Consider the following 12,186-nt stretch of genomic DNA (forward strand, 5'->3'; position numbering starts at 1 on the left):
ATTCCTGAAACCATACACAGTACCCATCCTTTTATGTGCCGTGTTTTGCTTTTTCCTTCATGAATACATTGCTGTGATAAGATTCATAGAGCACTAGACCAAGAGTCACATTAGAAACAGTGAAAGAGGGCTGTTGTAACAATTAGCCATCAGAGGAGTTACTAAGGGCTTGCGAATGGTTTATTCATAGAACTTCTTCATGTCATAATCTCCATTTCTTTCTGTTGACTTTGAGGTGGGGGTGCAGGGGGTGCCCGTGTCCCTACTCCAGCAGGACACTCAGGTGATGTGGAAAGGGTAGATTTCCAGCCGGGGAGGTCTGTCTGTCAGCCTATCCTGTCTGCTAATACTTCTCCCTTAGGTGACCGGCCCCGCTGTTCTTGTTAAAGGTTATAAGGAGCCATGCGTGGTCAGGATGGAGAACCTCCCCCAGGACAGTTAGCTGCATGACTCTGCCTAGACCTTTTTCACACTAGCTGTCTCTTTCTTGCTATCCTAAGTCGTGGCGGACAGAAAGACAACACTGCATGTCTGGCGTATGTACTGTTACAGAGGCTCACGGTCAAGAGTCATGCCTTTCTAGAATGTTCCGAATGTTCTGACAGAACCTTGCAAAGACTGCTGTTTCCTGGCATGTATCTAGGTAATGTGATTGTAGCCTAGCAGATGGAGATTGTCATTAACATCTGAGAGTCCCAGAATGCCACATCCAGAAAGTCTGACCTCCACCGGACTGGACTGAGCTATGTTTTCTCCAGTGAAGGTGTTGGGAGATTAATTTCTAAGTGTCTGTGCTAGATGTCAGTGAAAAGAGTTGGCTGGCATCTTGCAAAATTTCTGCCTGCTGGGAAGGAAGGCTTTTGGGCGCTTCAGGTAAACATGGTTGACAAGCCAACGCAGCGGAATGGTTTCTCTTCATCTGCACTGCCCCCTGGCTTTGTTCTGTTAGATTTTGGTTTTTGTGATACGGAGTACTTTTTTCTCCCCTGCGGGTCTCTACTTGGTGGCCTTTTTCAAATCAGCCTCTCCCTTAGTAGAGGAAAATATCAAAAGCTAATGGAACCCTGAGGTCTGTTATGCTGGGCCCTGGGTTGTCGGTGACACCTCCCACCCACATTTTGATCTCTTACCCACCCCACCTCTAAGTGTCCTGCGGAGAGAACTGGAAGTCACTTCCTGATTCCTGTCACAAAGGCGCCTTCCTTCTCCTGTAGGAGTCTCCAAAGGATGTGTGAGGGACAAAAGGCTTCCACACCCTGAGATTGAGGCACTCCCAGGTTCCCCATACTTAGGAAGCCAGTGAGGAAAAGACTTTGGAGTGAAATGGCCCATGACCCAGGTATGGCTCTGCCCTACAACCACAGTTTGTGTGTCCTTTGTTACACTCAGGTGACAAATCCGGAATATTTTCTCCAGTCTGGATCAAGTAGAGGCCTCATAGGACAGCCAGTGTCCACTGAATTCCCCATTTCAAACCCAGCTGTATGATATGGAAAGGGGGTTTTGTGTGACGCTTATGCATCTGTCAAAATCATCCCAAGGGAAATTCCAGAACTGGGCAAAGACATCCTTGAAAAGCCTGTCTCCTGCTGAGGGGCAGCTGGGACAGAAGTTCAGTGTCCAAGGTCACAGTCAACCAGATACCACTGTGGACCCCTTCCTGCTGCTGTGTGTAAACAGACTGAGGAGGAGGCCCCCAAATGGGGACCTTAATGTGCTTATCGGGAACTAAATGAGTGGACATTCAACTATTAAATTGTGTGTGTTTCAGGTGCTGGGGTCCTAAGCAATTTTAAAGGAAATGATTTTTTAATCCATATGGAAGATTGGAATTGCCTTTTATATCTTGAAACATATTAAATATTTATAAATTTTAATTTATATATCTTGATATATTTATCTTTTTTAGTACAGATCTGATTGGGTAAGGGGATATACCACTCTTATCACACTCAAAATCATCAGACCACCAAAAAACCCAACCCAGACAGAAAACCTGCAGGTCAAACCAAAAGGCGTCTTTTGTTTGAGGTTAGACCAAAAGAGGAGGCAAACTGAAACCTTTAACCAGCATTTGCCACGTTGTGTTTTCATTGGTCTTTGTTAAAGCATAGCATCGCATTGCGTTCTTTTCTTACTTTTCTTTCCTTCCTTTTCTTTCTATCAAAGAAAACTTAAAGAGAGGTGAGACTGGGTTGGCTCTTGTGACTGCTGCTTTTTTGTTTCTGCTGGAATTCCTTGCTCTCCTCTTTGTCTCTAATTCTAGGCTCAGGAAGCGTTCTGATTTTCAGTGTTTTATTTTTCTCTGTTCTGTTCCTCCTGGAGGACCCTGGGGCAAAAGACTGGATGGGGAGCCTTTGCAGAAAAATAAGTTTGGGTAATTTCCAGAGAGAAACGTCTGATGGACAGCACAGAGATGGGGCAGGCTCTAGGACTGTAATCAGGTATTTGGCCTTTGGGAGTGTTAAAAGGAAACTGATTGCGTAACCTCACGTGCATGCGTGACTTTTTACAAAACTGAGGCTTCCTAAAATAAGGCACCTTAAAGCTATGTCACATCCTTTTTTTGAGACTGTCTTAATGCCTGTAGTTAGCACCCTAAGACCTAATCCAAGCCATTTTCCTTAGTATACAACTGGAAGTCTTTAAGCGTTTGATACAGAGTCCTGGAGATACGTAAATGTGTAAATGTATGTATATTGATTGATGGGTGGGGGAGGGGCACTGTCCTAATGGTATTTTTTTTTTCTTAATTGCTATTCAGAGTAATGGGCTTTCAGTCCTATGTTCATCGAGAGACGTAAAAGCAGGGTGGAGACTGGGGGTGGGTGGGGGCAGAGGGAGGTTTCGGTCTATTTTTATCTCGCTCTAGACTGCCATGAAATAGATCTTTCTCCTCAGTAGTTCAGTTTCCTCTCAGTTTGACCTCTTCGTCCTGGCGCTCGGATGCCCGTTTCTGGTTAGCTGAGGGATATTTTCTATTCCTGGGAATGAGGTACATTCGTGTGGAGAATGGAGCTCCTGACAGCCCTGTCGCTTGGGACCTCACATCTACTCGGAATGGCAGTGAAGTGAAGCACTTGTCCTCGCCTGGTTTGAGTGCTTAAAGCAATACTCTGCAAATGCTTGGGCAAAAGGATCCCCAGAGGAAATTTCACTTAATGTGATTTCTGCATCGCTGAAGTGTCATCTCAAGTGCTAGGTCCCCGGTGTAGGCTTTCGGGCTGTCTCCATGGAGGCTTCCTTCTTCCAAAGGAAAACCCTTTATTAAGTTGTCATCACATCACACGGGGAAAGTGGCTTCTTTATTCCCCTCCTTAGATTATTTCTGGGGATTTTCTTTCCTAGAAAGCAGCATCTCTGTCTCTAGTCGTCTACAGATTGAGGGGGTAGTTAGAAAGAAAATGCCCAAGCTGCTCCTGCTGCTCCTGCTGCTGCTGCTGCTGCTGCTGCTGCTTCTTCTTCTTCTTCTTCTTCTTCTTCTTCTTCTTCTTCTTCTTCTTCTTCTTCTTCTTCTCCTCCTCCTCCTCCTCCTCCTCCTCCTCCTCCTCCTCCTCCCCCTTCCTCCTCCTCCTCTTCTTCTTCTTCTTCCTCCTCCTCCTCCCCCCTTCCTCCTCCTCCTCCTCTTCCTCCTCTTCCTCCTCTTCCTCCTCTTCCTCCTCTTCTTCCTCTTCTTCTTCTTCCTCCTTCCCCTCCTCCCTCCTCCTTCTCCTCCCTCCTCCTCCTCCTCTCCCTCTTCTTCTAATTCTTCTTCCTCTTCCTGTTCCTCTGCTGTAGAAAGGCAAGAAGCTCTCTGGGCTGAAGACACTACCTGGTGCCTGTGAATTCAGGCAGATTGCCCAGACCCTGGTCCACTCCCTAACAACAGGAAAAGGTCCCATGTGCCTGTAGCTCCCTGTTCCCTGCCTCCCCAAGAGTCAGAATGTTGTGGGAGAAGTAAAGCTCTGAAGTATACATACATATACATATATGTATAATGTTTATGTGTTATATATATATACATATATATTTCTAAGAGCTTTTTTATAGACTGGAGGGTTTTCTATGAAAATTTAATTTGGTTTGGAGTCTGTGGATCCTCGCAGAAGCAAGTGTTTAGGGTATTGGGTTCTCTGAATCATGAACATGGCTTTTCGTGAAACAGATCAAAGCATTGATTCATTAAAAAAGTGGTTTATATGTTTTTTGGCAACAGAAAGCATCAACAGATGTACACAGTGTTGGGAAATGTCCCTAAAATAGTCTGTAGATGGGTGAGGACTCTGGACGTTAACAGTTAGGGACTGTCTCCTAGAGAAGGGGGTGGGCAGAAAGGAAATACCAGCGCAGAGGCAGGCACTTAGAGAGCCCGTAACTGCTGTATGAAGCCTGAGGTTGACATATCCATACCTACATCTTGCTGTATTTGTTAATCAAAAGTACGATTACTGGAATGAAAAATCAAATCAGTGGTTTCTCTCTACAGCTATTTATTTACCGAGGGACCGCACGCACTGCCACAAAATAGGGTGTAACTGGGGGGATATCAGGGAACCGGAGAGGGCACACAGAGCATACACGGTACATGTTGAAGGAAAAGCAAGAATAAGGAGAGCGGGTAGGAAGAAGCCAGGGAGGCTGGATTAGTTGGGGGTGTCAGTGTTGGGGGCAGAGTGGGCCCATGTGCTCCCCATAGAACGTCCCACTGGGAAGGGGGCTCTCACTGGTGCTGACTTAACAAATCACTTGGGACTTAACAAACTCCCAGGCCCTAGAGGAGCACTTGAGAAGCTAAATGATTCCTAGACAAGGGCAGAGGGTCATCAGGCCCCTGTACCTGGAGGAGGGGGAGAGGAGGGTGGGGGTGGGGGGGTGCTGAGGTCAGCCTTTCCACCTGGCTTCCTGCTTGGCAGGCACTTTGGGGGCTCTGATTAGCCTTGAAAATGGCTGGCAGCTGACCTAGTTCAGAAAGTAAAGACCCAATGAAGGAGAAAACGCAGGTTGGCTCTCTCTACTTAACGCCCCACAGTGGATTTGGGTCTGCCCAGACTGTTTACTCTTGTCTCCCAGAAGCTTCCAGAATATATGCCATAGATGTTTGGAATTTTCTTTTAGGCACCTGAGGGTAGGAATGCAGCTTAGATGCTCTCAGAATCTTTCCTATGATAAGATAACATTGGAGTTTAATAAATATCAAGTAAGTATTCTATGCAACTTGGCCCTAGTGGGAATTCCTCTTACTCCTGATAGCCAGCCTTTGAGAGTTGTGTATGTTTAACATTTATTCCTCTGGTTGTCAAGTGAAAGTTCTTAGTCTGCCTTTGAAGAAATGAAAAAATGTAATGGGCTCTTTTCTTCGCATTTTTACAACCAATCGGCCACGTGGTTCTAGTATACGAAAGGGAGTATTTCAGGGTGTGCTTGAATTAAGGGGGAAATTGGTGAGGTGAAGAAGGGTGACTTTATTGAAGTCTAGAGAGAGCACCAGCCCTGGATAGCCATGGTATCCTGAGAATGGAGAGAACGCCCTTTTGAATACATTTCAAGAGCTAAAAAGACAGGCAGAGAGGCCAAGTTAGGAGAGCCAAGAACTTGGCCCTGGGGGTTGGATTGTCAGAGTTCTAAGCTGAGTAGGACATAGAGAAGTATGTGGTGTGGGAAAACCAGTCTAGCTTCACATAGAACTTGGCTAGGGGTAAGGATGGGGAGAGGTTTGCCCAAAAGCTGTTAGATTCAAAGGAAGAGTCAAGGACAAAAGAATGTATTAGGCCCTAGAACGTGCTAGTGACTGGAGAGTGACCGTATTGTAGTCCGTCCTGCCTACATGTACATTGCTTAGAGAGATCTTATAGAGTAAGATGTCTATGCCGTGCATGGCGTGGTCTTTGGCATTCGTAGAAAGTCTTTCAAGGCAGTGCTGCCACCATCTAGAGTTAAGAATCACTCTGGTCCCCGATGTTTAACCACCTTACTGTCCTCCTTTGTGGACCCGGATGCTTCTCCAGATGACCCACCCATGAGCCACACCTACTGAGTGAAGGTGGGCAGATCCCAAAGACATTGTGCGCATGGCTGACCTCCTTGACCTAGTGGAGAGACTGATAAGCTGACCCTTTCTTCCCTTTGGAAGGAATCTGTCAGCCAGGGGCAGGAATGAATATCTTGGTTTGGATTTGAAAGCCCCACCCCCACCCCTGTCTGCCCGTAACTCTCTGTACACAGCAACCTTTGCCCGCACATCTGTCTTACTTCAGGACTTGCAAGAAATTGGGGAAAGTGCTTGCGGTTTTTTTTTTTTGTTGGTGGTGGTGGTGGTGGTTTTTTGTTTTGTTTTGGTTTGGTTTTTTTTTTTTTTTTTTTTTTTTTTTTTTTTTGTAGCATTCTCTGATTCCTTGGCATTTCTTTGAAGGAAGAAATATGATGGGAAGGCGTATTGGGAAAGAAGGAAAGAAATCCACATGGTCCCACTGGGGAAGCATTGCAGCCCAGTTAGATGTCTAGGCTGTCGCTGGACCTGCTCAGAACAGCAAGCTCAGCGGCAGGATGGCTGGCTAAAGGAAGGTCAGCAGACTTACGGTTAAGGTGTAGTGGGGGAGAAGAAAGAGGCATCCCGGGCAGCCAGGAAATGTGTAAATCTGGGCTAAGGGTTCCCAGCCAGGCACAAAGGGTCTCAGCGCTCATTCATCTCATGTGCAGGCAGAGCTGTGAATGACCAACGACTAAGCCGCTTCCAAGAAAAATTTCCTGTTTCCTCCTTAACATTTGCCTGTTGATTGCTTAGCAGAAAAGCCTTGCCTGCAAGTTTCATTGTGTGGCCATTGTCCTGTGAAGTCTCCGGAGGCCTTTCTGTTTTAAAAACCATCATCTTTGTCGCTCTCAAAACACCACGCACCTGCACTCAAGGTCTCACCTTAGGGCCAGGTGGCAGGGTTCACAGTGAGCAGCGGGGGATGCTAAGGCCTTGACACACCGGCTTCTGTGTTCTCTGATGTCTCAGTGCCCATGTACCTGCGTGCGAGCGTTCGCTCCTATGCACATGCTGTGGTATGTTTGTGGGGGTCAAAGTATAGCTTTCTGGCATCAGTTCTCTCCCCCATAGGCACCAGGATTGAACTGCTCTAATCAGATTTGAGCAAGAACACCATTAACACACCCAGCTATCTCCTGGATTTATTTTCAGTATGTTAAACTTTTTTCATTGCTACAATTTTCCCCCCAAAAGAAAAAAAGCCTACTCTATCCCAAAGAAACGAGCACTGTGAGTCCCTGTTCCCTCTCTCATCTGGGATACAGAGCTCATTTTTTTTTTTTTTTTTTTTGAGGAGAGGTAGGTATTAACCACCATCTGTGTTTTAAGATCTTTTATTTTGAGGGTGGCATGACGACATGTTAGGATCAGTGTGAGGAAATGAACTGGTATGTTTGTAAGGTACCCGAGAGTCTTGAGTTCCTCAGGTCTACCTACCAGTCTACCTGGGATTTTTGGTGGTGGCGGTGATGGTGGTGGTGGTGGTGGTGGTGGTGGTGGTGGTGGTTTTGTTTCTTTTGCATAGATGCAGGGATTCGAACTCAAATCCTCATGCTTGCAGAGTGAACGTTCTCAGCCACACAGCCATCTCCCCAGCCCACATCATTTCTTTTCTAACCAGGTGACCCTAAAAGTGACTGTGTGGCATCCGTTTAGGGTTGAATGAGAACATGGCATTTTCTTAGAGATAGAAGATAACTATGTATTTATGTGTGTATATGTGTGTATTATGTGTGTTTGTGTTTAAAAGACCATGAGTTTGTAAACAAAGAGAGATACTTAAGAGTGTTTGGGGAGAAGAAAATGAAGGGGAAATGGTGTAATATAATCTCCAAAAATAAAAGAAATGATTAAAAAATAAAAGGCTTATTTAAAACAAGCAGGCTTGGTTTTTTTTCTCCCGCAGCCATCTTTGGCAGACAAGAGGGCTACGCAGAGGGAAAATGTGATTTTTCAGTCTTAAAAATAAAACGCTGAGCCTTCGGCTTTCATGGCTTCTCTCCTTAGCAATATCCTTCTAGAAGCTGTTTTACAATTTTTAAATTATTATTTTTTATTTTTATTCTCTATGCATCAGTGTTTTCTCCTGCACGTGTATATGTGGGAGATTATAGGATCCCCAGGACCTGTGCTGCCCCATGGGTGCCGAGACTTGAACCGGGCTCCTTACCGCTGCACTCTCTCAACGCCCCTATTCTCCCCTCTACTATTTTACAATCTTATTAAAACTTTCTTAATTTCTTACTAAGACATGGATTTAAAAAAAACAAAACAAAACATGCGAGGGCTGGCAGGGTGGTTCAGCAGGTGCCTGCCGCCAAGGTGATGACCTAGGATCTGGCTCTGAGATCGCTGTGGTGGGAAGCAGAGACCGGACTTTCACAAATGTCCTCTGGCCTCCACATGTTACCCCTTAGCACACACAGAAGACCTGCCTCAGGTAGCGTGCATCTGTGTAGCGTACCCTATGAATGCAGGGAAGCTCTTCGACACTGTCACCCCTCTAGGCTCTTCATGCTCACGTCCTGAAGTTGTATCTCCACGCTAAACGATTCATGAGAGCAGTGTTTACCATGCTATTTAATAACGGCCCAGGGTCATCCTCTGTATTTCAGTTTTGGGTATTAGCTAGCTTGGCAAATCACAGCTTGTTTTCTCCTTGGTGGGTGCCCAGTAACGGTTTTGCAACTTGCCTTAGTGATGAAAGTTTTCTAAAGATGCTTTTCCTGAAAGGAAAAGAAAAGGTTACCAAAAAAGAAAGTTGGAAAAGTTAGAGCTAGTAGACAAAAGTACTAGGATGTATTTGTGCTAGTGCCCACCCGACCGACGTCTGGCACAATGAAGACGGGACTCCGGGATTGACTTAGCAGTGCTGAGGCTTCTTTAAAGAAGTGAATAGCTTTAAATAACTAAGCACTCTCATGGCCTGGAGAAGGTGGGAAGAGGAGTTGAAAGGAATATTGTCTGTGCAAACACAGAAACTAATTAATGTGTCCAGGGCCTCCTCTGTGAGTCAGTTTTAACAGGATTGTAAATATGTGCCTGAGTGAGTTTTAACACAGTCTGTCAGAGGCTCTTGGCCTCTCTGTTTATCAATACTATCTACAAGTTGTTTAACCACAGGGAACCGGGGCCTTTATTAGGCCTTTAGCCTGCCAAGATGCTTAGAGCGAGTGACTTCATGCCCTCGGTTTCCTGAGGCAGCCCCGTCTCTCTCCTACTGGTGAATACCGTGTTCCTAAAGGCACTTTGTCGGACTCTGGCTGTTAAAAGGCTCTGTTCTCTGGTGTCACCAGGGGCTCTAATAGTACCCAGTCAAGTCCTACTCTAAGGTGTAAGGTGTATCTGGTGTGTTTTGTTGTAGCAGAAGGGCATACATCTTTGTTAGGCCAACTAGGTTTCAGATTAGTTATTCAAGCCCTTCTGCACTCTAACCATGCTTTGCTTTGTCTAGAACTTACTGTCGAGACCCCCGAGACACCCCCCCACCCCCGTCTTGGTTTATTTTGTTTGTTTTTTTCATTGATTTCTGCAACAGGAGGGAAACCCAGGACCTTGTGCATGGCTATACCACTGAGTCACAGCCCCCAGCCCCTTCTGTTTTCTTTAAAGAAAAAAAATCGATCATAACACTCATTTTTAAAAGATTGAAATATGTATGAAATGTAAGCCATTTGGTATCATTTGATATCGAGGACCTTTTGTTGGTTTGCCTATCGGTATATATTGGTTTACAGAACTTCTATTTTATGGGTCTGATAGAATCAGTGTATTAATGCGGGAAATCCACGTGTGGGGATAACGTGGCTAACAAATTGGTCTGTTTATTTCTCTCTAGAAATTGAAGCCAAGGAAGCTTGCGATTGGCTGAGAGTGACTGGTTTCCCCCAGTACGCACAGCTGTATGAAGGTAAGCCCAGAATGCCATTTCATGAAGTCAGCACAGTCGTAACACTGAGTTCATGCACAATACTGACCTAGGAGTCGTTTGGAGATGTTCTATTACTTATTCCACATTTGTTTGTTGTTTTTTTTTTTTAAACAATGGGGCAAGTACCCAAGACTCCCACCATTCAAAACAAAAGAAAAAGTAGACCCTACATAAGAATGGAGTCTTCTTGTCCCTCTACAAAGAGTAACCTGTGTCCTGAGAACTCTGTTGGTTTCCATGTACTCATTATCTGTAATTTTATTGACATTCTTGAAAGGTGTACTTTGTGTAATGTCTACCTTTTCACAAAAGAAGAAGGACATTAGGTAGAGCTGTTCCGTTCATGTCGTATTATACTAAGATTCCTCTAATCTGTGTGCTCCTACAGCTCATTTTCTATGACTACAATGTAATACTCCATCAAATGGATTAAAGGTCATTCTATCTATACTACGGTTAGTGGGGATCTTAGTTGTTTTATTCTTATAAACTGTTACTTCTGAACATTGGTTGTTACTGTGTTTTCTCACACATGTATAATAGTTTAACTTGCCCGAGCCTAGAAGTAAGGTTTCTGGTTAACAAAGATCCGAATACATACTGTATTTGGTAATACACAGTTTCCCCACAACCCTTGTGCTAGCTTTCACTCCTATCAATAAAGGCTGTTTACTAGGTACTAACAGGAAGCCAATGGAGGAATAGCTTCTCCTGTCATGTTGTGCTACTAAGATGCCTATGGGTGACCATGACTGTCTTTCAAAATGGCTAGGAAAGAGAGGCTATTGAATGTGCCCCAAGACACAAAGCAGGTTGCTTACTGGCTTGCTTTCTTATAGTGCCCAGGACAACCTGTCCAAGTGGCCCCGCCCACAGTGGGCTGGGCCCTCCCGTGTCAATCATTAATCAAGAAAATAACACGCACACAGGCCAATCTGAGAGGGGCATTTTCTCAGTTGCGGATCTCTCTTCCTAGATGTCAAGTTGACAGGATGCTGGGGACAGAGAAAGAGCAGTGGTCTCTAACTCATTCTGTGGGTCTCTGGGTCTGTAGGCTGATACTTACGTTGTATCCTCTAAAATGTATTAGCTGTTCATTCAAATGGGAGACCTAATATCTGTACGTGAAGTCATTTTATAAGTACAGCTTTAAAATAGTGATACAGCTAAACTCTTAACTCCTCTTCTGTAGGGCTTCCTGAGCCCTGAGGGGAGAGATTTGATGGAGACATCCCTTAAGGCTGAGTTCCAAGGTTTCCCATTCTGCATAATGTTTAGCTCTGAGTCTCTGTATTTGTTCTGCTCTGTGTGTGTGTGTGTGTGTGTGTGTGTATGTGTGTGTGTGTGACACACACACACACACACACACACACACACACACACACACACACACGATCAGTAGTATTTGGTTTTACCCAAAGTCCCTGGTCTCTCTGGTCTCAGATTCTTAGTCATGCAAGTATGTGTTCCATTTCAAGGAGAGGGCCTTAAGTCAATCAGATATTGGTTGGTTACTCCAAAACTTCATGCCACAGCTGCCCTAGCCTACCTTGCAGGCTGGACACCATTGTAGATCAAAGGGTTTGGAGCTGGACGGACGGGCACGTACTTTCCTCTTGGGGTAGTGTATAGGGTACCTTCTTGTACCAATGACACTAGAACGTATGGGTGACTGTTGGCTTTTACATTCTGAAGCAGCTTACTGTCTCTCGGTTTCACAGCCTATCCGAAAACTTAGTTTTGAGTTTTAGCACCATTCTCCTTAATGTGGTGAGTGGCTCGCCTTCAGACAGAACTCCTGACCTACTTACTCAAGGGCTTTAGAGGTGGAAGCAAGCGGGAGCAGCACTTGGGGCTTTTCTAATTTACAGCTCTCTGGAGATAAAGGTAATTGGATTCCCAGCGGTGGCTTTTGTTCTCCTCTTTAAGAGTTCCATTTCCTTCAGTCAGGTAGGGGTGTTTCAGTTTGGGGTGTTGATGTGCTGCTGGGTGACACCTTCTTGTGCCTGTTGGTCTTGGTAAATCCAATTTCCAGCCCCTTTCTTATTTTCACAGCCCTAAAATGCAAGCTCCGTTTTTTTTTTTTCTTCGTTTGATACCTGGGACTCCCACACCTGCCCACGTCATTTGAAACACAGCTGACTCCGGAGTGTGCCCTGCTGAGGTCTAGGCAGTGGTTTCTCCCCCATCCCACGCCCGTGCCAGGTTAATAAGCCATACAGGTTCAGAGGATAACAGCCCTCAGGGG

At 45.2% G+C, this 12,186-nt stretch overlaps 2 protein-coding genes across 5 annotated transcripts in view; both read left to right on the plus strand.

Moving 5' to 3' along the window:
- The window catches only part of Erich1 (glutamate-rich 1), a gene marked incomplete at its 5' end in the record, with an annotated part of 52,793,804 nt that overhangs the window by 32,848,726 nt on the left and 19,932,892 nt on the right, over positions 1–12,186 (plus strand).
- Dlc1 (DLC1 Rho GTPase activating protein) overlaps positions 1–12,186 on the plus strand; it is a 379,420-nt gene that overhangs the window by 340,172 nt on the left and 27,062 nt on the right. For all 5 annotated transcript variants that reach the window (XM_087589032.1, NM_001370997.1, XM_087589033.1 and 2 more), the window contains 1 exon segment: positions 9,846–9,917. In XM_087589032.1, coding sequence (XP_087445158.1) covers positions 9,846–9,917 — 72 coding nt within the window.

Source organism: Rattus norvegicus, chromosome 16 (genome assembly GCF_021556685.1).
Source record: "Rattus norvegicus strain SHRSP/BbbUtx chromosome 16, alternate assembly SHRSP_T2T, whole genome shotgun sequence".
Lineage (NCBI taxonomy): Eukaryota > Metazoa > Chordata > Mammalia > Rodentia > Muridae > Rattus > Rattus norvegicus.